The sequence below is a fragment of the Lactuca saligna genome, chromosome 7 (genome assembly GCF_052625555.1).
Source record: "Lactuca saligna cultivar CGN05327 chromosome 7, ASM5262555v1, whole genome shotgun sequence".
Lineage (NCBI taxonomy): Eukaryota > Viridiplantae > Streptophyta > Magnoliopsida > Asterales > Asteraceae > Lactuca > Lactuca saligna.
The window spans coordinates 139,991,359-140,018,614 of NC_136423.1; the positions used below are offsets into that span (position 1 = coordinate 139,991,359).

General features: G+C 35.6%; 1 protein-coding gene across 1 annotated transcript; it reads left to right on the plus strand.

Annotated features, from left to right (window-relative positions):
* Positions 1–5,901: 5,901 nt before the first annotated feature.
* On the plus strand, positions 5,902–7,529 carry PSAO (photosystem I subunit O). Its single transcript, XM_078963768.1, has 4 exons — positions 5,902–6,084; positions 6,442–6,514; positions 6,661–6,840; positions 7,254–7,529. The coding sequence occupies exons 1-4, from the start codon at positions 5,919–5,921 to the stop codon at positions 7,348–7,350; spliced, it is 516 nt and encodes a 171-aa protein (XP_078819894.1). The 5' UTR covers positions 5,902–5,918; the 3' UTR covers positions 7,351–7,529.
* The last annotated feature ends 19,727 nt before the right edge of the window (positions 7,530–27,256 follow it).

Sequence of the window (27,256 nt, forward strand, 5' to 3'; positions counted from 1 at the left end):
TATTTAGAAGTCTGATGGACTATTTCAGGGCCCATAAACTGCTTTTCCCCATCCTCAAGCCAACAAGACGATGTACAACACCTCTGACTGCAGAAAACTTGATAAGGTGCCATCTTAATGCTCGAATGATAACTATTGTGGTAGGAAAATTCTAGGATACATGCTCTTAACATATATTCCATTATTTGAATTGTTCTTTCACTCTAACCATCAGTCTGCAGATGATAGGCTGTACTTAAACACAACTTTGTACCCATTTCCTCTTGTAGACTTTTCCAAAATCTTATTGTCAATCAACTGTCACGATCCGATATAATTGTTAATGGAACACCATTAATTCTTACTATCTCCTTCACGTAAGCATATACAATCTTATCTATAGACCATCTCTCATTGGCCACTATGAAGTGTGCACTCTTTGTGAACCAATCCATAACTACCCAAATCATGTCGTGTCCGTTCTTCGTCTCAGGAAGTTTAGTCACAAAATCCATGGTGATGTCTTCCCATTTACACATGGGTATAGGTAAAGGTTTTAAACTCCCATACGGTTTCTGATGTTGTGCTTTAACTCTCGCACATGTTACACAATCTGCCACATACTCTGCAACATCGAGCTTCATTGTCGGCCACCAGTGGTAAGGTTTCATATTCCTATACATCTTAGTGCTGCCGGGATGAATCGAGTACATGGTCCTGTGAGCTTCTTCCATCAGAAGGTCTCTTATTCCTCCTATCTTAGGTACCCAAATTCTATCTTGGAATACCTTCAATCTTTGATTTTTTTGTACCGATTTCCAATGTTTTGCCTAAACATTTTTCCTTTTGGTCATTTTTCTCCAAAGCTTCTTCCTGATCTTTCTTAATGCTTTCCACAATTATCGAGACAACTTCTATTATTAATGTTCTTGGCCTTTTTCTTTCCAGTTTACTTTTTGACTTAGAGCATCAACTACAACATTTACTTTACCAGGGTGGTAAAGTATCTCGCAGTCGTAATCCTTAATTAACTCTATCCAATGTCATGGTCTCATATTCAATTCCATTTGATCAAAGAGATACTGGAGACTTTTATGATTAGTGAAGAGTTTGAACTTTGTGTCATAAAGATAATGCCTCCATATCTTTGATGCGAATACTACTGTTGCCAACTCTAGATCATGAGTGGGGTAGTTCTTCTCGTTCTCTTTCAATTTTTGAGATGCATATTCTATCACCTTGTCTCTCTGGGTCAGAACACAACCTAACCTAACTCCATATGCATCACTATAGACTGCAAACTTTACAAATCCTTCAAGTTAAAAAGAATCGGTGCTTCACACAACTTCTTCTATAATTTCTTGACTGCTTCTTCATATGTATCACTCCATGTATATATTGTCAATGCAATCCTAAACGTATACAACTTTGAAAGCATACACATAGAAAAATCCATCCAATTATCAATTTCTAAATACAACTATAGCATAGCTTACATATTAGGGAAACATGTACTTGAGCTCGGCCGATTATGCGCATTGCACTCTCCCTTTTTCTTACAAAGAAATCAGTTTCAAGAAGTTTCTGACTTTTGATGTTTGAAAAATAATTTTACCATTTCGTCAGTTTGAGTTCTGACACACTCGAGAGTGTGCCCGAATTCCTCAAACCAAGGCTTTAATACCAATTTGCAATAGCCCAATTTTCAAATAAAAATTTTCATTTAAAATAAAAATCATGTTCCTTAAATGTAAGTTCCAACCATAATGTGTTTCACAAAAATCCATTACATCAATATAATTATTCAAAAGATCAAAGTGCCCATAACAAATTGCTAAAAAGTGCATGTCGTGCCATCATTTCGGGCCCTTACCCTTACACCCCAAAGTACCTGAATATAACCAACAAAACTGTAAGCTAGTGCTTAGTGAGCTTTTCCAAAATACCCAATACACAAATTCACAGAAAACATACAGTAGATATGCAAACATAAATTGCCATGGACTCCATCCATGGTCTTTACTTGGAATGTCATGGGCTCCCCCATGGTCTAATAACCAAGTGCCATGGGCTCCCCAATGGTCTTTACCTGGAATGCCCTGGGCTCCCCCCAGAGTCTGATAACCAGGGCCATGGACTCCCCCATGGTCTTCATATGAATCATTCCATACTATTAACCATACAATGCATATCAACCACTATAAACATATAAGAATATGGGCCGACATTGGTGCCTTCGACCCATTAGTATGATGAGAAGACTCACCTCAGTCAGCTGAACCCGAACACTTCTCACCTAACAGTCCGAACTTACACACTGAACCAAAATATCATAAACCTAAATTAGGATTACAACATAATCTAATTAAAGAGTCCAAACACCTAAGCCCAAGTCCTTCCATAGTGGCCCAAAAGTCTTTCCTTAGATAATAGGCCTAAGGTCCATGATAAAACTATTAATGGGCCATATAGCCCAATAAGGCCCTACTAATACAATTATGGCCCAACTCAAAATATTATCCCACAACTCTTAATGGGACCAGGCCCAACACTTATCAAATCACATTACACCATCAAGCCCATACAAAGCACAAAATCCCACTGGAGTGCGTACGCCCTGCGTACCACTCCAATACGCACAGCATATTTGACTGAGAAGCTGTACGCGCAGCGTACAACTAGTTACGCATGACGTACAAACAGATTATGAACTAAACGACCATTAAGTGCTTAGTACTCCAGTTCTCAACGTTCAACTTCAAATATGGACTTAATAAGATGTCCTAGGGCATAAAGTTGGAACCTTTATGCCCTTGCATGCCATGAATTACTCCAATAGTCCATACATTACATTAAGACATCATTTAAGATTTCTAACTTATGCATGGGGTTCAAACCATCATCAAGATGTCACCTTGTAACATCTCGAATCCCAGGTATTATATTTAATTAATTTATTTTCATGTTGTCAGAGCAACTCGACGAGTTGGAGGCCCCAACTTGCCAAGTAGAGAGTTAAATGGCCACATGATTTTTAGAGTCTACTCGACGATTTGGAGGACCCCCAACTCGACATGTAGGAGTTGAGTGTGAAACCCCTAATTTTCAAGGTTTGTACCCTATTTAAAGGAACTTAAGCTTTCATTTCCACCTCCCTTATCATCTTGACCCTCTGTGAGAAAACCTAATCGAGTTGTATTCATTTGTGTGTGTGTGTGTGTGAGAAAGAGAGAGAAAGGCTAAGATTATATTTTCTAGTGCATTTTTGGAAGGGGGCTGAAGAGCAAAAGGCCTGGAACGAGAAGAAGCAATTAGATTCGGGGTTCTATCAGTGCTAGCTGCTATTTGGAGGTAAAAAGCTATCACCTTGATCATTGTTTGGTTAGATCTCTTTACTAGGAGTTTATGGTCATTTCCATCTTTTCTTTGGGTCCTTAAGTTGTTTGAGCTTGCCATGGAATTGTGACTTCAGATCTGGACAGTGTGAGGTCCCTTGGGCCAGAAGACTCGAGCTTTATCAAGCTATTAGCCAACTTTCATGCATTAAACCCTCTATAGAGCATATTTTGTCATTTTGAGACCTAGATGCCATGCATGGACGTAAAGCTTGCAACTCTACGTGATACTTCAGCCTTAGAAGGCAAGATCTAGAGTATGAGGCCTTAGCTCTGCTTAAAAACGTCTGAATGAAAGAATAACTGAAGGGACTCGACGAGTTAATGAGCCAACTTGACAAGTTAGCTATGGTTTTCCCCAACAGTCTGTACGCTTTACAACTCGGCAAGTTGGTGAGACAACTCGACGAGTTGAGTTGTATTTTCCCGATACTTTATAGAAAACGAAAGAGCTCGACGAGTCGCATAGATGCACTCGACGAGTTGGGTCAACATGGACAATTAACTCGAGTGTTGCCTTCCGTTGACTTTTAGGGTTTGGTCAAGATATGAATTGTGAAGACCATGGAGGGGTAAAATAGTCTTTCACCCTTTCCGAGAGTGAAGAAAAAGGTTAGCCTAACTTCTTAGAGTTGTGATTATAAGTGTTAATTAGAGATGATTATATTATGTAGGCAAAGTCTAGACTGTTCATGGGGTACTAGATATACTTGCTTTCTTACGAGGTGAGTCTTCTCACTATACTTACCTGAGTGGTAATACTGTATGACCGGAGGGTCTTATTTGAGTTATCGACTGGAGGGTATTATGTGCTTATACTGAGTTATGTGATATTAAACATTTTGTCTTTGTGATTTATGATATATATTATTTTGTGCCTTTCTGAGTTAGGACCGAAGGGTCCAAACCGAGTTGTGAGACCGGAGTGTCTTCACTGAGATACAGGACCGGAGGGTCCAACCCGAGCTGTGAGACTGGAGGGTCTTCACTAAGACACATGTCCGGAGGATCCATACCGAGCCATGAGACCGGAAGGTCCTCACCGAGGCGCATGACCAGAGGGTCCCTGCCGAGCTATAGCCATGAGAGGCTTATTATTTGTGTATGTGGTATTTTGGGGAACTCACTAAGCTTCGTGCTTACTATGTTGTGTAATATGTGTTTCAGGTACTTCCCAGGATCACGAAAAGGCGCCGACTTGATTGTACACACCTGTTCGAGATTATGTTTGAGGATTCTGGGATATTATCAGTCATTTTGTTTATTTGTGTTTTTGATAACCGATGCATTTGTGGTTTTTGAGAAATGTGATATTGAGTTTTACGTGGTTTAAAAAATGAAAATTTTATTTGAAAATTTAGAGTGTTACACACCTTTATGCATTGAACAAGTTGAAGGAGCTCAGATCTATCTATTCTAGTCTCTGGAGTTTCTCAACTCACAAAAGAATGTCTAAAAGCTAAAAAGGGACTCCATAACAAAGCTCAAAATAATGAAAAGGATGACAAGATTATGACTTTATACCTCCAAATTTTCCTCAAGATGTTCTAGATGCAGGATCTAGAAGCTCAATGACACCCAAAGCTTGAATACCACCTTCTCCTTTTTGAATGCTCTGTAAAATGTCCACCAACACACCTTGTAAGCTCAAGAACCACACTCACAAGGAAATATGAGGTTAAGAGACGATATAAGGCTATAAAGGCTGGTTATGATTTAGTCCCAATGATTTAAGGATGCTTAAATAGGTGTCAAGTCCAAAAATTAGGGTTTTGACCATCAGTCACGTACGCCATGCATACCCCATGGTATGCCCAGCACACGTGCCAACCCTCCGCGATCATCCATCCTTAGTACGCTAAGCGTACTCTTGGAGTACGCCCAACGTACTAAGGGACCATTATGCACTAATTTATATTTCAAGAATATAAAGGGGGTATTACCTAATTTGGAGTATTACACTTAACATCATCGTTTTATACTTTTATTCATACTTTTTATTATTTATTTTATATATTTATTATTTTATAATTAAATAATATCATATAAAATTAAAACAATATATTAATCACAAATTCTAAATTCCAAATTATATCAAGTTAAATATTAGAATATTAAAAACTTTAAATCTAAGTTGAAAATAATATACAAGAAAATAATAGTTAAATAAAAATTAGTATACTAAAAATAAAAGTAAAATATTAAACTATACAAAAATAATAAATAATAATTTTTTATGTAATTTTTTATTGAAAGACAATACAGCCTTTTCATATTTGAAATTATTATATTAAACTAATGCTTTTCTTTTTAACTTAATCAATTTGTATTTAAGTTCTAAATTTTTTTTATATATAAAATTTTCAAAAAGTATACATCATCAGTTACTTAAGAGACAAATCCATTTTATCTACCACGTGGCAAGGTGTAGATCTGACTGAAGATCTATATTATCCACATAACATCTACGTGGCGAGATGCTATTGAACATCTAATAACCCATGCAATCCAGAACCACTTGAATCTATCCTTCCACTACACCATATGATCAAAACTCCTAAACAACCCACCACCATTATCCATCCCTTCAATCGTTCTGATCAGAGAGAAGCACCGATGGCCGCTGCAACCTCAACCGTCGTCGGCTTGGCCACCTCCTCCCTCTCATCGCCGTCGTCACTCAACCGCAAGCAAACCACCTTAAATTCAGGTCAACGTCCACCACCTCTTCATCATATATAACGATAAATTGCAAGATTTATACACTGCATACTCATACTCTGATCATTTTCTGTTAATAATATCGATCTACATTCAATTCTTTCAAATCAAATAAGACTTTAACGACTTATAATGTCACGCATACTTATAAGAGGATCTGATGGTCTATAATATTAGTAATTATCAACTTATGATGTATATATGTTTTCTGATAGAAACAATAAATCCAAGTTATATTTTATTAACTATGGGTAATTAAACTGGTAAACTTATAATTTCTTAATAAAATGTCCTTTGTCAAATACTTATCAAATTTATTAATAATTGTATTTGTGTTTGTTTTCAGCCTTTTTGAGGTCTACAACAACAACAAGGAACCCTTTGAGGGTTTCACATGCTTCAGGTGGCAAATATACATGGTAAATAAATCTTCAAGTAATTCAAATATACAATATAAAACTTCAACTGAAAAATTAATGATATATAATTTTTATAAGTTGTATAACATTACATATATATTTGTGTTGATTTGTTTTGTTAATATAATGATATTAAACATTGTTAGCTTTGAAAGAGACTGGCTACGTAGAGACTTGAATGTGATAGGATTTGGGTTGATCGGATGGCTCGCACCATCAAGCATACCAGCAATCAACGGTGACAGTTTGACAGGACTCTTCTTTGGAAGCATTGGAACTGAGCTCGCTCACTTCCCCACTCCTCCAGCTCTCACTTCACAATTTTGGTTAGTTTAATTAAAACTTATATTATATAACCATTTGGTGTTAAATACTAATTACAAGTTTTTAATGGTTAAGATAAAGTAGGCTTTTGATTCTTTCGTATCAAAAAGTACAATTAATATTATAAATGTTGATTAAAAAGGCTATTATTATAATTATAGTATATTTGTGGATTTGGGATGTTGTAGTCATTGAAAGATATATTTGAGTGACTTCACGGCCATTATATAATAATAATAACTCAAATAACCCACTTATTCATAAATGGATCACAATGGTCATCTTTTAGCTTTTGTTTATGTAATTCTAAAAGTCATTATAATTCTTTTTCTTTAGAAAAGTTTCATGTGTAAATACATATTATTTGACAATAGGATTTGTGTTAATTAATATTTGTTTTCTTTTGATGGGATAGGTTGTGGTTGGTGACATGGCATTTGGGACTCTTTATATGCCTAACTTTTGGGCAAATTGGGTTCAAAGGAAGGACCGAGGATTATTTCGAGAAGTAGAGTGACTCCGTGTGTTTGTAAATTTCCGTTTCAAGTCCCTGATCTTTGTTGTTTGTCTAAATACCCCTCGTGAAGTTATGGTTTATCTGATCTTCCTTTGGTGTAATATATTTCTATTGTTGCACAAATATCAGTATAATTTTCACTTTAGAAATCTAAAAATTAAATATGGTTGGTCATGGTAATCTTCCAAATATGGTATTTGATTGATTAATGCCATTGGATTCTAGCATTTAATATGTCTTTAAAAAAATAAAGCGAATTAAATAATACATAATTTAATAAGAAGCAATGCAAGAGGCATGCACGCATGCACTTTCAGTGTTGTTTATGAAAGCCTACGTGGTGTTGCAAGATTAATAAAAGACATAAATTATAGAGTAAATTACACGGATAATCTTTGTGGATTGTGGTAATTTGTATATTTGGTCTCCAATTTTTTTTTTTTTAACTCGGACGGTTATTATAATTTGGTTTTGTTGCATCTTTGGTCCCTTCCAGATATAAAAAGATTATTTTACCCTTATTAATTTATTTTTTAACTTACTTACATCTTATATAATTATTAAATCCAATACGTCCCACCATCTCTTTACCACTCCACCAACTTACCCCTCGCCTTCTTCTTCCATTCCGACAATTCCTTTACACTGACATCTTTCAGACAATTCCATTCATATTACGGTACTCCGACATCTTTCCAGCAACAAATACAATCAAACCAAATACATTCAAAATATAATCAATACAATCGATAGAAATACAGTCAAAGAACAAGGAAACTAAAAATACATTCCTTGAAATTAAATCAGAATGAACCTCCTGAGACATAGAAATACATTCCCTCAAATTAAATAGGGAAAATGACACACACGCCCTATAAAGTTTATAGGGTTAATCTTTTTAGTCCCTAAACAATTTTTGTGGCCTTATAAGGGAACGAAGTTCTGTTTTTCGAGTCAATTACATCCTTTTGGCCAAAATGAAGGAGTCACCCGGTACTTCTTTCACACATTGTGAAAGTCAACTTTTCCCTCCCTCCCACTGAATTGTAATCGACTCCAGCACCCACCATCGTGTTCTCTTGGGCTGCCAACACAACCCACACCCACCCATTATCACTGTTGTTGCCGTGGATGGAGGTCGACATATTGTATGCCAAAATGACCCGCTTTCAAAGGATCAGCTCCAATCAATCTCTTGGATCTTCTAAACCAAGTCCTACGGTAGGCCTTGGGCTCAGTCGAGATATTTTTCAGTCGGCACAGCCCCGCTTTCAAAGGATCATCTCTAATCAATCTCCCTGCTGTCTGCCTCCTCACCGGAAAGTTCATCATGCCGGAGATTGTTAATCTGCAATAAATCTTAATTGCGCATGCAATTTCCCAATTAATGACAAAAAACACTTCCAGAAAGCACCATCACAACTAAAAGTTAAGTTAGTTCTCATATCACGAACAATACTATCACAGACAAAAAAATGCATCTTGGATGGCTCTTCAGATTTCCCCCAAATAAGTTAAAATAAAGAGAAACTTGATGCGTAATCGTAGTGGTATAAGTGATAGTAATTGCGTTACTTCACATTTGAGATCTACTGGATCTCTCATAACTCATTTTCATTTATCTCTTAGACCAATCAACGCCACCAAAAACTTAAACCAAAGTAGGGAATCAGCAATCAACGAAAGAAGAGACGATTAGGAGATGAGTGAGTGGGCTTCCTTAACCTGAGGTTTCCCAGGGACGACAGCGACACAATCCTTACACGCTTGAAGATTTTCATCTCCGATTAGAGGCCTTATGTGTACTGCTACTTTGACACAACAATCCTCCATAGTCGTGGGTGAAGCCGCTGTTTCCATCACATTAAAGCAACAGTAGAAGTAGATTTCTGCAAACAGCTACAGATTGAGAGAATGAGAAAGTAATTTCACAGCAATGGTATTCACCAAATCAGTTGTTTAGCTTACAAATATGAGATGAGATGCGATTAGAGAGAGAGATGGGTGGGTCCCAAGTTTTGTCTATATGTCCCTTAAACCGGCTAAAACAAATTAAGGGGACTAAAAAAATAGGTTGCTCACAACTTGGTTCCCTCATAAAACCACGAAAAAACTTAAATGACTAAAAGGGTCAACCCTAGAAACTTTATAGGGCGTAAGTGTCATTTTCCCAATTAAATATGATGAACCTCAATTCATGCACAAGGAAACCATCCTACATATATTTAATTAAAACAAACGTTTGACTTACACCAAAATCAAACCCTTAGACTTGATGAATCCTAATCAAAATTCTTTAAAATCAGACATAAAACATAAATCCCAAATTGAACCATTGGACTTGCACCATCGATCCAGAAATTGAAATGCTTTGTCGAGAAAATCAAATACATTGATCATGTCATTGACATCAATTGCACTACACTGGTCTTGACATGTCATATTCATTAGGGTTTGTTGGCAAAAGAAAAACTAGGTTCTTTAGGTTAGCTAGAGTTTGCTAGCTGGAAAAAACATGGCACATCTAGAAAATAAAAGTGTTGCTGGCGAGAAAGAGGAAGGAGAGGAAATGATAGATTTGGACAATCTACAGTTTCCAGCGAGATCGATGAACTCCGGTGAAAGGTTTTGGTGAAGGGCAGCAAACTTGTTTTAGTGATGAACTCACATGACTTCTTTTGGTGATGAACTACGACGATGAATTTTGGTGAAGTAACCTTCGATGAGAGTATGAAGAACAATTGGAGAGAGAGAGAGAGAGAGAGAGAGAGTGTGTGTGTGTGTGTGTGTAAAGTTTTAAGAAAGATCGCTCATACTCAAATAACTTTTTGTCTAGTATAATTATGAAAAATTAAAAATAAAATTAAATAAAAAAATTAATAAGGGTAAAATTATCATTTTATGTTTGGAAGGAACCAAAGACGTAACAAAACCAAACTATAAGGATCGTCCAAGTTAAAAAAAAAATAAATTAAGGACCAAACACATAAATTATCCCAAACCACAAGGACTATTCATGTAATTTACTTTAAATTATAAATATAAATAAAATCCAACTTGAATAGAATGACACCACTCCCAATGCATAATATAGAACTATATCAAAGCATAAATGATAACATTAATTCAAATTCCTAACTTGTAATCTCTTTATTTTGTAAAATAATGTTTCCGTTTGTTTTATTTTTAAAATATCAGTTTTTCCGATTGTAAAATAATGTTTCAAATTTTTTTACTTTATAATTGTCACTTTTCCCTCAACTCCTCTATTTTATAAAATAATAGTTTTCATCTTTTTATTTTTTTAAATGTTTTTGATTATTTTACTTTTCAAAAAATCATTTTATTTTGTAAAATAATATTTTCAATCATTTTTTTTTAAATATTATTTTCACCAATCCACCTTCAACTTTATAAATTATCAGTTTATCCCTTCGTTTTGTAAATTTTTGTGTTTATCCACCATCCTCATAGTATGTACTCAAATGCTAGTTACTTAACAAGAGTCAAATCACAAATGCAAATTAATAAAAGTTGTAGGGCAAAATATGTAATTTTTTGAATAGTATTGTATAAAATGATACATATTTATATACTAATTAAACTATTTGGCTAAAATTCATGACTTAATTTTTTGGGGGTTTGTATGGTCGCAAACCATACATCCCTTTAGGGTCGAGCCAATTTGGGATATAACACTATAAATGACAAGTTTTAAGCAAACCATGTGTAATTGGTGAGGCAAAGGAAGATATACATGAATCTCAAAAACTAAAACTGGACTTGATAATACTACGAAGCATTAACTTGATAACATTATGAAGCTAGGAAGCTTCATAAATTGATGTTGGGAAGCTTCTTGGACCGGTGATCATGAATAGGCTTTCCAAATTAAATCTCTTATTTTTTAACGTTGTTGCTCTACAACTTTAACATTGGCACCGTGATCACTTATAAAGGGATTGGTAAGCATTTTCAAAGGGAGTTTCTATCCAACTAACACTTGTCATTCTCTATTTTTCCTTTCTAAATGCTAATTACAATCAATCCATAAATTATCACTGTAAAACAAAGATATACAACATACACATACATTTAAATGAGAACAAAAGGAAAGTGTTTACAAACGATCATTCAAATAGAACCATCATCCATTGACACCACTCGTGGTTACCGGTGAACTGAAGTGAAACATCGGTGAAGATATGGGTTATCGAATTGCTACAACCACCCACTATTGATGCGTCAAATTCACCTTAACGTGATTTATGGCTGTACTTTTTGTCTTCTCCGATGATCATCATTCACCCACCCATAAAACCATAGTTAACCACCATCACTACAACTTATTCCTCCATTTATATTTCAGATCTCTTTCAAACAAATAGTTTTTACTTAAATATCGATTCCATTTTGTTCACGATATTAAATAATCAAACATGTCAAAAAAAGTCTAGCTTTTAATTCCTGATTTAGAGAAATGAAAAGACACAGGAGAGACATATTGGGGTTGGGAAGGGAAAACACGAGGAAGAAGATGATGAGCAAGTGCAAAACATCAATCTAACACATCTTCAAAATACAATATTTAGGTTCATCTTTAAGCTATGTGTTTGTCTATAAAATCCAAAGCAACTGTTTTTCTTTTTGGTGGTAATGGATGAGAGAAAGAAATAGACCAGGGAGTTAAGGGTAGGTGATTTAATAAAGCAGATGATGAGAGAGGCACTACAAGGATCGAACCCTTGCAGACGATAATTATGGACATTGTACCGACGACATGTCGTCAATAAAGTTATGCAGACAACATTTTGTCTGTAAAAAGTTGTTGGCATAGCTTTGTCGGTAAAAGTCGAAAATGTCGTCCGGACAGGAGTCGTCGGTACATAATAACTAATCCAGACGGCATGTCGTCGTCAAATGGTCGTCGTGATTGATTTTCGATGAAATAAGAAAAAGTTTTATTCGGATTCTATCCCGACGACTTGTCATCTGGAAAAGTTAAACCAATACGGATGACTTGTCGTAGGGAAAAGTAATAGCAATACCGATGACTTGTCGTTGGGAAAAGTAGGTGCCAGCCAACTTCCGTTCTAGTAATACCGACGACTTATCGTCGGGATTGGTAAAACCATTTTTACAGTTATAAAGCTATACCAACGATATGTCATCGGTATAGCCTTTTATATATATATATATATATATATATATATATATATATATATATATATATATATATATATATATATATATATTCACAACTTTTGTTACATATAACAAATCTATTTTTTTAAAACAAATCCAAAAAGGATATTTGCAGAATAATATCGAACACTTAATAAACATAACATACATTTAAAATTCAAATTCATATTCTACCACATAACAAAATAACAAAAAAAAAGTTTTAACAAACATTGTTCTCATTATCATTCTAGTTCTCCTCCTCCTCCTCCTCCTCATCATCATCATCATCATCATCATCATCATCATCATCATCATCATCGAGGTCATTGGTTGTTTCGGGGTTATTTTGTGAAAACATAATGAGATTAAACTGGAATTGTGGCATTGGTTGTGGTTGTAAGTTAGGAATGATGGATGCGAAAGTGTTATTATACATTTGTTGCATTTGTAGCATTTGTTGTTGCATTATTTGCATTTGTTGGGTTAATATAACAACTTGGGGATTATCTGAAGATTGAGATGGGGAAGCTTTGAAACATTTGGTATGTTCATTTGGAAATAAATTATTGTTGATGCTTGGTTTCTATCCAGCTCCGCGAATATGCCCACATCTCTCACCGAGGGCATGAGCAAGACAATGTTCTTCATTAAACTTTTTGTTCTCCTCGAGCTCTAATTGCATCAACATATTCTCTCATTGAATGTGTAACACCGTAAATTTTCAAACAAAAATTTTCATTTAAAATCATATAATTCTCATAACACATTTCACAAAAATCCTAGTTATTTAATTTACAAATCGCAACTCCATAATTGTTTGATTAAAATCCAGGATCCTCAAAACATAACTCTTTCACTGGTATGTACAATCAAGTCAGTGTCTTCCCGTGATCCTGAGAAAACATGAAACACATAACACACAACACGGTAAGAACGAAGCTTAGTGAGTTCCCTAAAATACCACACACATCTCATTAGCCACTCGAGGCTATAACATAGTAAGACCCTCCGGTCAATGTGTCTGAGTGGGACCCTCCGGTCCCACAACTCTGATGGACCCTTCGGTCGTAACTCTATAAGCTCTGAATAATACACAACATAAATCACAAAGAAATAATGCAGGATATAACAATACACAATGTAAGCACATAAAACATCTCAATCATACAAAGATACCACTCATGGTAAGTATAGTGAGAAGACTCACCTTGCAAGCAAGTAAGCAAATAACCTCGTACTCGAATCTCGAACTAGCCTCCGCCTAACACAAATGATGAATATCTCTAATTAATACTATTTTCACGACTCTAATAACCGAAGGCTATTTTTTCTCTCAATAACTCTTGAAGTGGATAAAAGACCATTTACCCCTCCATGGTCTCCATTACTCATGATTGACCCAACCCTAAAGTCAACAGAAGTCAAAATCGAGTCAACAGTCCATGTTTGACCCGACTCACCGAGTGCACCCATGTGACTCGTCGAGTTGACCCCCAACTCACCGAGTTATCGCATGATCAAGCTCATCGGGACAAACCCTCACCGGCTTGTTGAGTCGGCTTATCGACCCGTCGAGTCCATTCAAACTTAATCCTCATTCAGACGATGCTAAGCAAATGTACCACTCCACACATTAGATCTAGCATCTCAAGACTCAGTTGTCACGTACAACTTAGATCTTTACGCTCATGCATGGTGGTTTTGCTCCAATCTACCAATACATGTTCTCACAAGGTGTTAAACACCATAATCCTCAAATAGATGAATAAAGTTGGGACTTTTGGGCTCTAGGGACCTCACAAGGTCCAGATCTGAGGTTTTAAACCTCTTGATAATTTAGTATGCTCGAAGTCCCAAATAAAATGTGATGAAAACCCTAACTTCTCAACTCATGAGATCTAACCAAATAAAAGGGGAAAAATTCAATCTTTTTACCTTCCTCTTGAAGCTCTGGATGAAATGGTCTGTACCCCAACAACTCCTTCTTGTTCCTTGCTGAACAAACTCCACTTCCTCCTCTAGGATGCACTAAAATCCTTCAAGGTTAACTTGGAGACTCTTTTAGCTCACTACACTCATTTAGGGTTTCACACAGAAAGGTTTAGCAGCTGGTGAGGCAGAAATGGGGGCATAAGTTCCCTTATATAGGCCCCAACCCCGGGTAATTAGGGTTTCACAACACATCACCAACTCGGCGAGTCAGCTCTCTGACTCATCGAGTCCATTCATTAATCCCACGCTGTCAACTCGACTCTACTCGACAATTTGGACTCACAACTCGTCGAGTCACTCAATAAACCTCAACATTAAACACATGAAATAATATACCTGGAAATCCGGATGTTACAGAATGTTTTTCTAAAATAAAGAAAACAATAAAAATACATTAATTAAAACAAATAACTAAATTTATATACTATAATAATAATAATAATATTCCTTAAACTAACTATAGTAATAATAACATATTTATCAAATAACTTATTAACTTTGTTTATTAGTTACCCAAACTACTTCTGCTTGTGGTGTACACCAACCCCGACTTTCTTTAAATTGCATGTCTCCTACCTTCTATATGTTGCGAGTCTTGTCATTTTTCGCTCCATAAAGCCAAAAACAGTTAATATATTTATATAAGTGTTAATAAATTTTTTATATAATACAAATAAATTTAATTGCCTCCTCACATCGTCTATTTGCATATATTCTACTTTCATGGGAACTCGTAAATGGAAGTTTGGACATACTTTCTTTACCTTTTTCACACTGCTTCATATTACCCTCATCCAAAAAAAGAAGATCAATCATCTTATCCCAAGCTTCGTCGTCCATATCATCTGGTGGACATTGTCTTACACCTTCCACATCCTTATATCCACCAACCCCATCAAAAAAAAATTTCACTTGATATTTTTGCTCTTTATAAGCTCTTTGGAAATCACTCTGTACAGCCGCTCAAATGGCTTCCCACACACATGTACCCTGATACATATTAAGATCAAAATATTTCTGCAATAAAAAAACAAATTTAATTAGTAAAAAAATATATTTAAAAAGTATAAATTTTGTCACATATAAAAAGTATGTACTGTACTTACTTCAATCTCAGGATATATCGCTGTATAGTAATGGAAAGGAACACGTCTCCAAATCCTATAATAGAGTGGTACATGATTTGTCACAAAGTTTGAGATAAACCTTATCAACATTTTTTCATTTGTATTTATGAATCTATAGGTTCCCTCGATGCTATCAACTTCCACAGGTAAAGGTTTTTGACCACTAACATTGAACTTTTTTTTTTTTTTTTTTTTTTGCATATTTAAGCATCTTCCATTTCCACGCCGACACGTCGGGTTTGTTATATTGACACATAGAATTGAAAATTTATAAATTTAAAACTTTAAAAATATATCCAATATATTTAAGAATTTCATATAACTTACAAGATTGACAATCTGCCGGTATCTTGCTTGCGAGCTCATGTGGAGGTCGTTCCCCGCCGTCTCCTCCATGCCCCCTCGCAACATGTGTAACCATTTGTTTAACAAAATTAGAAAATATACTAAACATACTTTAAAAAAACTAATAAACAATTTTAAACAATCAAATGTATAACAACCATAACATACCATCAATCAGAATCATCACTAGAACAATATACATGTACAACATCATCATTAATGAATTCGTCATCGTTTATGAAATCGCCATAATTATCTGAAGAGTATGTACCACCACCATCATCGTCATCATTAAAAAAACTGTCATCGTTTATAGTAGTAGTCACAATTGATTCACCATCGTTATCATTATTTAAAGAGTACATATCATCATCGTCACCAGAGTATATATCATCATCATCATCATCTAAATCGAAAACTAAGGAAAAATTATTTGATCGACTGTCACTCAACACATCTATCTCATTAACACCGATACTTGGATGATCCCAAAGTTTTCGATGATGAGCATCTTCCACAACCCTCCAGTTACTGTTTCGATTAGGATCTTAGAGATAAAACACTTGTTTAGCTTGAGTGACTAAAATGTATTGTTGATTATCATACCATGTTTTACTGACATACCATGCATGACCGGTATCGATAACAATTATATTCTTTTTACTAATTAAACATCCATTATCTAATGTTGCATTAAACCATTTACCACGAAAGAGTACAACTGAGTAACCATGTAAATAGTGCAACTCTATGATGTCTTCCAGTTGACCGAAGAATGGTGTACCGTTTACTCCTTATGTAAGAATGCCACTATTTTGAGTAGTACGTTGGAGATCATGGCTAAGCACAACAAATAGAACACCATTTACTATGTAGGCAGTGTAAGAAGTTGCAACAACAGACCATGTGCCAACGCCTTTCATTCGTTAGTACATTCTGAAGGCGATTCTCTTTCGAGGCGATAAATCTATAAGGAAATATAATATTATACGTTTAAGTTATAATATAAATTAGTTTTATCTTATAAATTAGAATATAAGGTATTTACCTTTCTTCTGAACCATTGAGGAAATTCTATTTTCAAATCACTTTCAGGCGATTCTAATTTGAATCCGCTAGATGTGAGATAAAACAATTAGAATAGTTTGAAGATATGATAACACTATCAATCGTCATTGTTGTTTCATTATTAAAAATTATATTACATATATAGTTATCGAAAGTTAGATTGTATTTGGGCTATATAAAGAAATATATACCCAAGAATGAATATAGTATTCACAAGTATATAAAAAATATATACTCGAGAAGTAAAAATAAGACTAAATGGATAAAGTATTCACAATGGTTATCAAGAAGAAACTTAAACTAAAAATTAATGATTCAACGTGTTTTAATAAGAAAAATATATTATAGGGTATGTTATTTAAATCATAATTTTAAGAGTACAATGTTATGATAAAAAATAAACAAAAATAAAATGTTATAATTAAAAAAAAAAGTATCGTAATGTTGTTAATTATAACATCATACTTTTTTTTTTCTATTATAACATCGCACTTGTAATATTATATTACATAATAATTTGGTTTAAAAAATATACTGTTTAGTTTGATTTTATAATTAATTTAATTTGATTTTATAATTAGTTTAAATTGATTTTAAAATTAACTTAATTTTATTTTATAACTAATTTAATATTTTTTTGTTATTAGTTTAATTTTTTAAATTAATTAATTTGATTTTATATTAGTGTTATTTTATTTTAATATTAATATTATTTTGATTTAATAATTAATTTAATTTCATTTTAAAATCAAATTCTTTTAATTTTATAATTAATTTAATATTTTCTTCTTTGTTATTAGTTTAATTTTTTAAATTAATTTCATTTGATTTTATAATTAGTTTTATTTTAATATTAATAATAATTTGATTTAATAATTAATTTAATTTGACTTCATAGTTAATTTAAATTGATTTTAAAACTAACTCAATTTGATTTTATAATTAATTTAATATTTTCTCTTTTTTATTATTTTTTTAAAATTAATTTAATTTGATTTTATAATTAATTTGATTTTATTTTAATCTTAAAATTAATTTGATTTTTAAAGATAATTTAATTTGATTTTAAAATTAATTTTATTTTGTTTTAATATTAATATTAGTTTGATTTTAAAACTAATTTAATTTGATTTTACAATTAATTTAATATTTTTTATTGATTTTTTTAAATTAATCCAACTTTATTTTATAATTAATTTAAAATTACTAAAAATACATTACTATTAATAATCTAATTAAGCTAAATTCGTAATGACCAACATTAAGTTACTAACAAAATTAAGCACTTTAAAACCATATTAACAAGAAAAGAAAAACATAATAAACTTCTATTGCAATTATACCTGTAAATACAAATACTTTAACTTATCAAATACTTTAACTTATCAATGAAGCACTTTACAATGCAAACAATAGCATCTAAATACAAAAACTATAACTTATCAATTAAGAACTTTATCACTTTATCTTATATACACTCAAACTATTAACCCTAAATATCACATAATCATACATGTAGACAATACAATACATTTAATTTTAATTTTTATTTCATTTTAGACATACAATACCACTTTCATATTACAATTTCAAACAATTAAGCATACAACACATCAAATTCAATTTCTAATTTCAAACAATTAAACAATGCATCTAATTTCATACAATTATACCTTGTAGCTGTTGTATAAAACAAACTAATAAATACGCAAGGAAACCGACAAATAATATTGAGAATTATATGTCGATTAGTTGCGAATAATAGATCCAATTATTGTTATTATATTACCGAGTTTCGTCTAAAACCAGATCTATCCTTCTTGATTAGATCCGATTATAAGAAAGGTAGAAGAAGACTGTCCTGTTATTGGACGAATTAAACACAAGACAGAAAGTAAAACCGACCTGTTGATTGCTGACTTGATCTTGAAGCAACTGCACGGATCAGATTCCTGTCCTTAAAGGTTTTTACTTCGCTTGTATTGGCTGTAAGCAACATAGTAAAACCCCATGATTTAATGCAGCTAGATCGATATTCCAACAGCACTGGAAATCGACAAACACAAAGCGACTACTCGGAAACTAGAAGAAAAACCGCAGAGAGAGGGAGAGCTTTCAGATTTTCGTGAGTACTATATGGCTCCTAGGGAGCTGTATTTATAGTTATCGTAACCCTAGAAGGCATCAAACGGGCCCCCATAGGCCGGCCCCAGAAACCCTAGGGCGACAGCTTGCTCTCCAAGCAATCTGTTTCCTGATCCTTCTAGAATACCCTGACTTGGTCTCCACGAAGTCAACGGCGGTCAACCATTTGATCGGATCGGTCAAACTGGCTTGACCCGAACTCGTCAAAAATAAAATCTCCTCAGCTCCCAGCGACCGATGCGTCGTGCGAAGTGCGCCTAAATCGCGCCATTTCGCGCACTCGCGGCGTCGGCTAGTGCTAGGCTAGGCTAGGCGCGCGCGTGGGCTTGGCCCATTCCCTTGATCCACTAAAGCCTTTGAAGGCCTAACAAGGGAATAGGCTTATAAACCCACAAAGGTTTCTTCCCCCCACCAATGTGGGATACAAAGGAAGTTACTAACTTGCAATTCCTTTATATATAAAATTCCAACAATCCCCCACCAAGTTGGTAAGTTTCCTTTCACTCAGACAGATGATGTCACTTGGGTGTCACGAAGATTAAACCCTAGTTTAATGAGAACAAACAAGAAGAGACCGATTCAATGGTATCCTTATAGGTTTAAACCATGAACCTCAATGACCTCTCCGGTTTACCCCCACACACCACAAGTCATATTTGTGTTCTCCCTGAGCGCTATTATGGCCATGCGCTATAAATCCTTTTCATGACCCTTTAGAAGATAAACCACTAATCTTCACTTGAGGCGGCACCACCTCTAGATCATATAGGCATAGTTTTACAACATCTTCGTTGCTTAGATGTCTCCAAAACTACGTTAAGAGTCGTAACTCAACCTCGTTCTCGGCAACGGCGCACTATCCTACCTCACATGGATCTATCATGAATGATAGTACCTTCTATCGTTAGTGATTTCGTTGTTACCCTTTAAACTTGAAAATTAGGAGCACTAATGTCAAGTTGGGTTTCCATAACTAAACGATTCTATTGTGGTTTTAGACCCATGACTCTCGTGGTAGATGTAACCAAATCTCTCGTCAGAGGTTTGGTAAACGGATCTGCCAAGTTCCTACTTGTCTTGACATAGACAACCTTGATGGTACCACTTTCAATTAGTTGTCTCACAAAATTGTGACGTAGACCTACATGTCTTGACTTCCCATTATATACCGCATTATATACTTTAGACAGTGTGGCCTCACTGTCACAGTACATGGGTATTGAAGGCATCAGAATATCCCACAAACGTATATCCATAAGTAGATCTCGAATCCACTCTGCCTCTTTGCCTGCTGCTGCTAAGGCAATTAGCTCAGCTTCCATCGTTGAATGAGCTATGCATGTCTGTTTCTTGCTCACCCAAGAAATAGCACCACCAGCTAGAGTATAAATCCAACCACTTGTGGACTTTGAATCACTGGTGTGATCAATCCAGCTGGCATCAGAATAACCTTCAAGTATTCCATTAGATGACGAATATGTCAATTCAAAAGTACTTGTCCTTTTCAGGTATCCTAGTACTCTATCCACTGCTTTCCAGTGCTCCGTCCCTGGATTAACTGTATACTGACTCAACTTGCTTACAGCGAATACGATGTCAGGTCGCGTGCAGTGAGTAGCATACATCATGCTCCCAACTGCACTAGCATATTCTAGTTGGGCCACGGATCGACCAGAATTCACCTTAAGTTTCACACTTGAATCAAAAGGAGTGTTAAATTCCTTAAAGTTCAAATGTTGAAACTTTGTCAGAATTTTCTCTATGTAATGAGATTGACTCAGAGAAATCTGACCACCCGTCCTCTTCACCTTGATACCAAGAATAGTATCTACTTCTCCAAGATCTTTCATCTTAAAGTTCGAGGATAGGTATTTCTTTGTCTCAAGAATACCTTCTAGGTGAGTGCCAATGATCAACATATCATCAACATAAAGACATATAACTACTATGTAATCAGATGTATGTTTAGAGTAAATACATCTATCAGCACTATTGTGCTGAAAACCAAAGGCAGTCACAGTGGTGTCAAATCTCTCATGCCACTGTTTAGGAGCTTGTTTCAACCCGTACAAAGACTTAACAAGTCTACATACTTTGTTTTCTTGTCCAGGTATTACGAAACCTTCAGGTTGCTCCAGGTAAATCTCCTCTTTGAGATAACCATTCAGAAAGGCTGTCTTCACATCCATTTGATGAATATACAATCCCTTCAAAGCTGATTATTGCTATGAGAGTCCTAATTGAACTAATTCTAGCAACTGGGGCATAGGTATCAAAATAATCGATCCCTTCTCGCTGCCTATAGCCCTTTGCAACCAACCTTGCTTTATAAGCAGATATGGATCCATCAGGATGATATTTCTTCTTGAATATCCATTTGGATCCTATGGGTCTTCTCCCCTTGGGTAGATCAGCTAACTCCCAAGTTCCATTACCCATAATTGAATCCATTTCGTCATTGATTGCTTCCTTCCACAGAGGAGCATCCCGAGACGTCATGGCTTCAGTAAATGTCTTAGGATCATCATCCAAATTAATTGAAAAGATGACCTCTCTCGTCACTTTCTTTTGTGTTCCTTCGACCAAATAAGAATAGAAATCATCTCCAAAGGTTTTCTCAATTCTATCCCTAGTACTTCTCCTTGGTTCCTCCACACTGGGAGGAGGTGGGAGTATTTCTCGAGAGGTACTTGTAAGTGTTGTATGACTAGAGTTTTCTTCATCCTTAGAAAACTTGTCCTCAAAGAATTCCACATCTCTGGATTACACAACAACACCAGAATCAATATCTAGTAATCGGTAAGCCTTGCTATTTTGAGCATATCCAATAAATATACTCTTATTAGCTCGTGCTCCCAATTTGGTTCGCTTAGGATCGGGAGTCCGATAATAAGCAACACACCCCACACTTTCAAATAGTCTAGGTTAGGCTTTCTACCTTTCCACAACTCATAAGGGCTTGTAGGAATCACACGACTAGTGATCCTGTTATGAACATAACAAGCAGTCAATAGTGCTTCCCCCCACATATTGTTTGGTTGGCCCGATTGGTTCAACATACAGTTGACCATCTCACAAAGAGTTCGGTTCTTCCTTTCAGCCAAACCATTCTGTTGAGGGGTGTATGGTGATGTTCTCTCATGTTTGATTCCATTCTCTTCGCAGAATGTGTCAAACTCTTGGTTGAAATATTCTCCGCCTCTATCCGAGCGAAGAATTTTGATGTGTCTTTCAAGTTGATTTTCGACCTTAGCCTTATATCGTTTAAATGCATCAAAAGCTTCATCTTTTGATCTCAGCAAATAAACATGTAGATATCTACTGAAGTCATCACAAAATGTGATGAAATACCTTTTTCCTCCTCGAGTAAGGATTCCATTTAACTCACATATATCAGAATGAATCAACTCAAGTAAAGATGTGTTTCTCTTAACTGATGGAAATGGTTTCTTAGTGAACTTTGATTTTACACATGTTTCACATTTTTCAAAATCTTTTGAGTCATATTTTAACATACCTTTAGTTTGCATTTTTTCAATATTTTTAACATTAGTGTGAGCTAAACGTTTATGCCATAAAGAAATTGAACAAACAATATAACAAGAAAAGTTCACTTCATTCACATTAGCAACCAATCCATCAATTACATCATTTCCAACACTAGACACACTAGCAACACCACTCTCAACACTAGGACCACTCATATTTCCCTCATCACTAAGACATAAACGATACATTCCCGAAGTGTTGTTAGCCCTCCCAACATATCTTCTGCCTTTAGTGATCACAATTTTGCCTCTCTCAAGCACCATCTTGAACCCACCCTTGTCAAACTTGTCCGCAGAAACCAGACCCTTCGAGATAGTATGAACATGAAGAACATCTCGAAGAGTCACCCATTCATCACGTGTGAACTTCAACCAAACATCACCCCTTCCTAGAACTTCAGCTCTATGGCCATCAGCACAGACGACAACCGTCCCATGAGGTATGGGTTGGTAGGTGCGAAAGCTCTCTCGTTGCCCACAAACATGCACAGTGGCTCCAGTGTCTACGAACCAACCTCGAGCACAGATTGCTCGAGTAAGAGAAGAGATCATGAAAATCTCTCCAAGGTTCACACTAGCCACCATTTCAGTAACCTTCTCGACTGCATGTGCAACCAGTATGGATTTGCGATCTTTGCATTCTCTCGCATAGTGCCCAATCTCTCCGCAGACGTGGCAAGGACCGGCCCTTTTTGGCTTTGAGTTAGGATTTTGATGACCCGGTTTCTTGAAGCTTTGTTTCTTGGGCCCAAAATTCTTCTTGTTCTGTCCCCCAGATTTGCCTTTGTGGCTAGAACTCCCACCTGACACATGATGCACGCTTTGTCCAACTTTACCTCGCTTGTCCCTGATGCGAGTTTCCTCCTCAATGTGGAGGTGTTTCATCAGATCATCCAAGGAGTAGTCCTTAGATTTGTGCATCATTCTCTTAGAGAAATCTTTCCACGAGGGTGGCAGTTTTGCGATTATCGCACCAACTTGAAAGAGTTCTGGAAGAGAGATGGTGAGTGCGTTCAACTTGTTGACCATGACTTGGAGTTCATGCACTTGCTCCATAATTGGTTTGTCATCAACCATTTGAAACTCAAGATACTTGGACACAAGGTACTTATTAGTACCTTCTTCATGTGCCTTATACTTGAGTTCCAACGCACTCCATAGCTCTTTAGGATCTTTGACCGGCGAGTAAAGATCATGGAGTCGATCAGATAGGGAATTCTTGATGTGACCCACACACAATTCCTCAGATTCTCTACGCAGAATCCTTTGTTTTTCCAGTTCTGCAATGACCGTTGGGTCCACAGATTCCCCTTCCTTTGGAATTGGATCATCAGGAATTGGTGCCAGTTTTGGGTCCAACAAAAAGGAGAGCTTCAAGACATGAAGCATGAACTTGACCTTTTCGGCCCAACGAGTGTAGTTCTGACCATCGAATTGGTCAAGTTTGGAAAACTCTTGGTTCATGAAGTGGAGGCTAGCAGTAGAGTCCATTAGTCTGTTGATTGATCACAATATAAAAAACCTTTAAGATTGTTTTATAAAACAAACTAATAAACACGCAAGGAAACCGACAAATAATATTGAGAATTATATGTCGATTAGTTGCGAATAATAGATCCAATTATTGTTATTATATTACCGAGTTTCGTCCAAAACCAGATCTATCCTTCTTGATTAGATCCGATTATAAGAAAGGTAGAAGAAGACTGTCCTGTTATTGGACGAATTAAACACAAGACAGAAAGTAAAACCGACCTGTTGATTGCTGACTTGATCTTGAAGCAACTGCACGGATCAGATTCTTGTCCTTAAAGGTTTTTACTTCGCTTGTATTGGCTGTAAGCAACAGAGTAAAACCCCAGGATTTAATGCAGCTAGATCGATATTCCAACAACACTGGAAATCGACAAACACAAAGCGACTACTCGGAAACTAGAAGAAAAACCGCAGAGAGAGGGAGAGCTTTCAGATTTTCGTGAGTACTATATGGCTCCTAGGGAGCTGTATTTATAGTTATCGTAACCCTAGAAGGCATCAAACGGGCCCCCATAGGCCGGCCCCAGAAACCCTAGGGCGACAGCTTGCTCTCCAAGCAATCTGTTTCCTGATCCTTCTAGAATACCCTGACTTGGTCTCCATGAAGTCAACGGCGGTCAACCATTTGACCGGATCGGTCAAACCGGCTTGACCCGAACTGGTCAAAAATAAAAGCTCCTCAGCTCCCAGCGAAGTGCAAAGTGCGCCTAAATCGCGCACTCGCGGCGTCGGCTAGTGCTAGGCTAGGCTAGGCGTGCGCGTGGGCTTGGCCCATTCCCTTGATCCACTAAAGCCTTTGAAGGCCTAACAAGGGAATAGGCTTATAAACCCACAAAGGTTTCTTCCCCCCACCAATGTGGGATACAAAGGAAGTTGCCAACTTGCAATTCCTTTATATATAAAGTTCCAACAGTAGCACCTAACATTTTAGATATCATGGTGTATTGATAGGAAAAAAAATCATAAACTTGATTCACGTATTGGGGTGTGTTAATAGGGGAAAAAAATACAAAACTTACCTCAAAATCGATGGTGAAGACTGTTGAATCACCATAAATCGTTTTCTTCAGCAGTGGTGAAGGTTGTTGCCGACATTGATGAAGGTTGTGTGATTTAGGGCTCCAACAACTAGAAACAAATCCACCAAAATCGGAGTAAAAACTCAAGCTATTACAAATTAAGAAGAAAATAAGGACCAAGAACCATACATTTAGGTCACCGATGAACGAGAGTGGCCGGAAATCGCTTGCGTTACCGAAGCTTGAGAGGGAAAGAAATTGGCAGTGACTGCAAAATGAATGCAAATTGCGACTTTTGTTATAGGGAAGCCCTATGCCGACGACAAGTCGTCGGCATATGTAAAACGAAACTACGTCGTTCCACTTTACATCATTAAAAATAATAATAAAAGGGTTTTCTAGACGACATATTGTTTGGGCAAACATTTCACGCGGATCGATCCCACTTTTTCTGAAGACATGTCGTCGGTATAGGATTACGAAACGGCATCGTCTTACTTTTCTACAACACGGGTTAAAAATAAATCGTAATCATTTTTTTAATACCCTGTACAACATAGGTTGACGAAAATGACGTCTTGATTTTCTACGACAATGAATATAAATAAATCGAAAATATTTTTTAATAACACCCACGACATGTCATCGGCATAGGTTTTCAATATACCGCCAATATTTTGCTCATTTCCGATGAGTTTATGCACACGACGTGTCGTCGACATAGCTTTTTTGGTCAAAGAAATATTGTCAAATTGGAAAATGTTGTACAGACGACATGTCGTATGCATAGCTTGGCTTGCCGACGACATATGTCGTTTAGATAGGTTTCGTTTGTACACGTTGTTCTTCTTTAGTGAGGTTTGAAGACGATAACGAATTTGTAATGTCTAATATTATAATTTACAAAAGAAAATAAAAATCATGTATTTTTCATTCAAATTACATGTGGGCATCCACGTGGACAATACCAATCCATGCCATTTAGAACATACTGAAATCCATGTTAACATAATGTCTATTGAAACCGATAAGTGGGTAAAATATGAGGTCGTACTCTTATTTAAAAGCTCAAACTAAAGTTTGGAAACTTACAATGTATAAAAATAATAATTGCAGTCATGTTTTAAAACAAAACATAAAGTTAGTTTGGTTATAACAAGATTAAGGGGCTGTTTGGTAGCATCTGGATTATTTATATCTGGATGGTACAGATGTTTGGATGATTTAGAGGCTCTGTATGAATCTGTATCTGAATGATAATTTGATATTTGGTAAGACATCTGAATGTCTATCTTTTAATGGTGAAAATAACCAATTTAACCTTCTGAACTATTTGTTACTGTTTGGTTGGATTGAACGGCTGTGCTAAATGATACAAAATTTGTAAATAATTAAAAATAAAATACAAAACTTCATATAAAATCCAAATTAAACATAAAACAAAATATAAATTAAAATTCATACAACATCCAAATTAAACATCATATAACATGCAAATTAAACATAATTCTCAACATGCACCTTTAAAGTAATTGATTAGCAATCTGGTTATGTAAATTAGACATATATTCATTGTCTTGGTTACCCCATTGAATGTCGTGTACGCTTTGGTCATCACTTCCTACACCTACGTCAACAGTAAACATAGTGTCCTTTTCAAAGTCCATAAATAATTGATCACGAATATTACATTTCCTTATAAAATTATGGACTGCAAAACAAGCAAACACTATGTCTCTTTGTATTGGAAAAAGATAAGGAGCCATTTGTTTTAGGATTGGAAATCTCGCCTTCAAAACTCCATAAGCGCACTCAATAACATTTTTGAGTTGTGCGTGGGCATGGTTGAATTTTTCCTCCTTGTTTAATGCATGTTGTCTTCGGAAATCGGATAACGAGTGCCTCGTATTGTAGTAGGGAGCCATAAATCCACG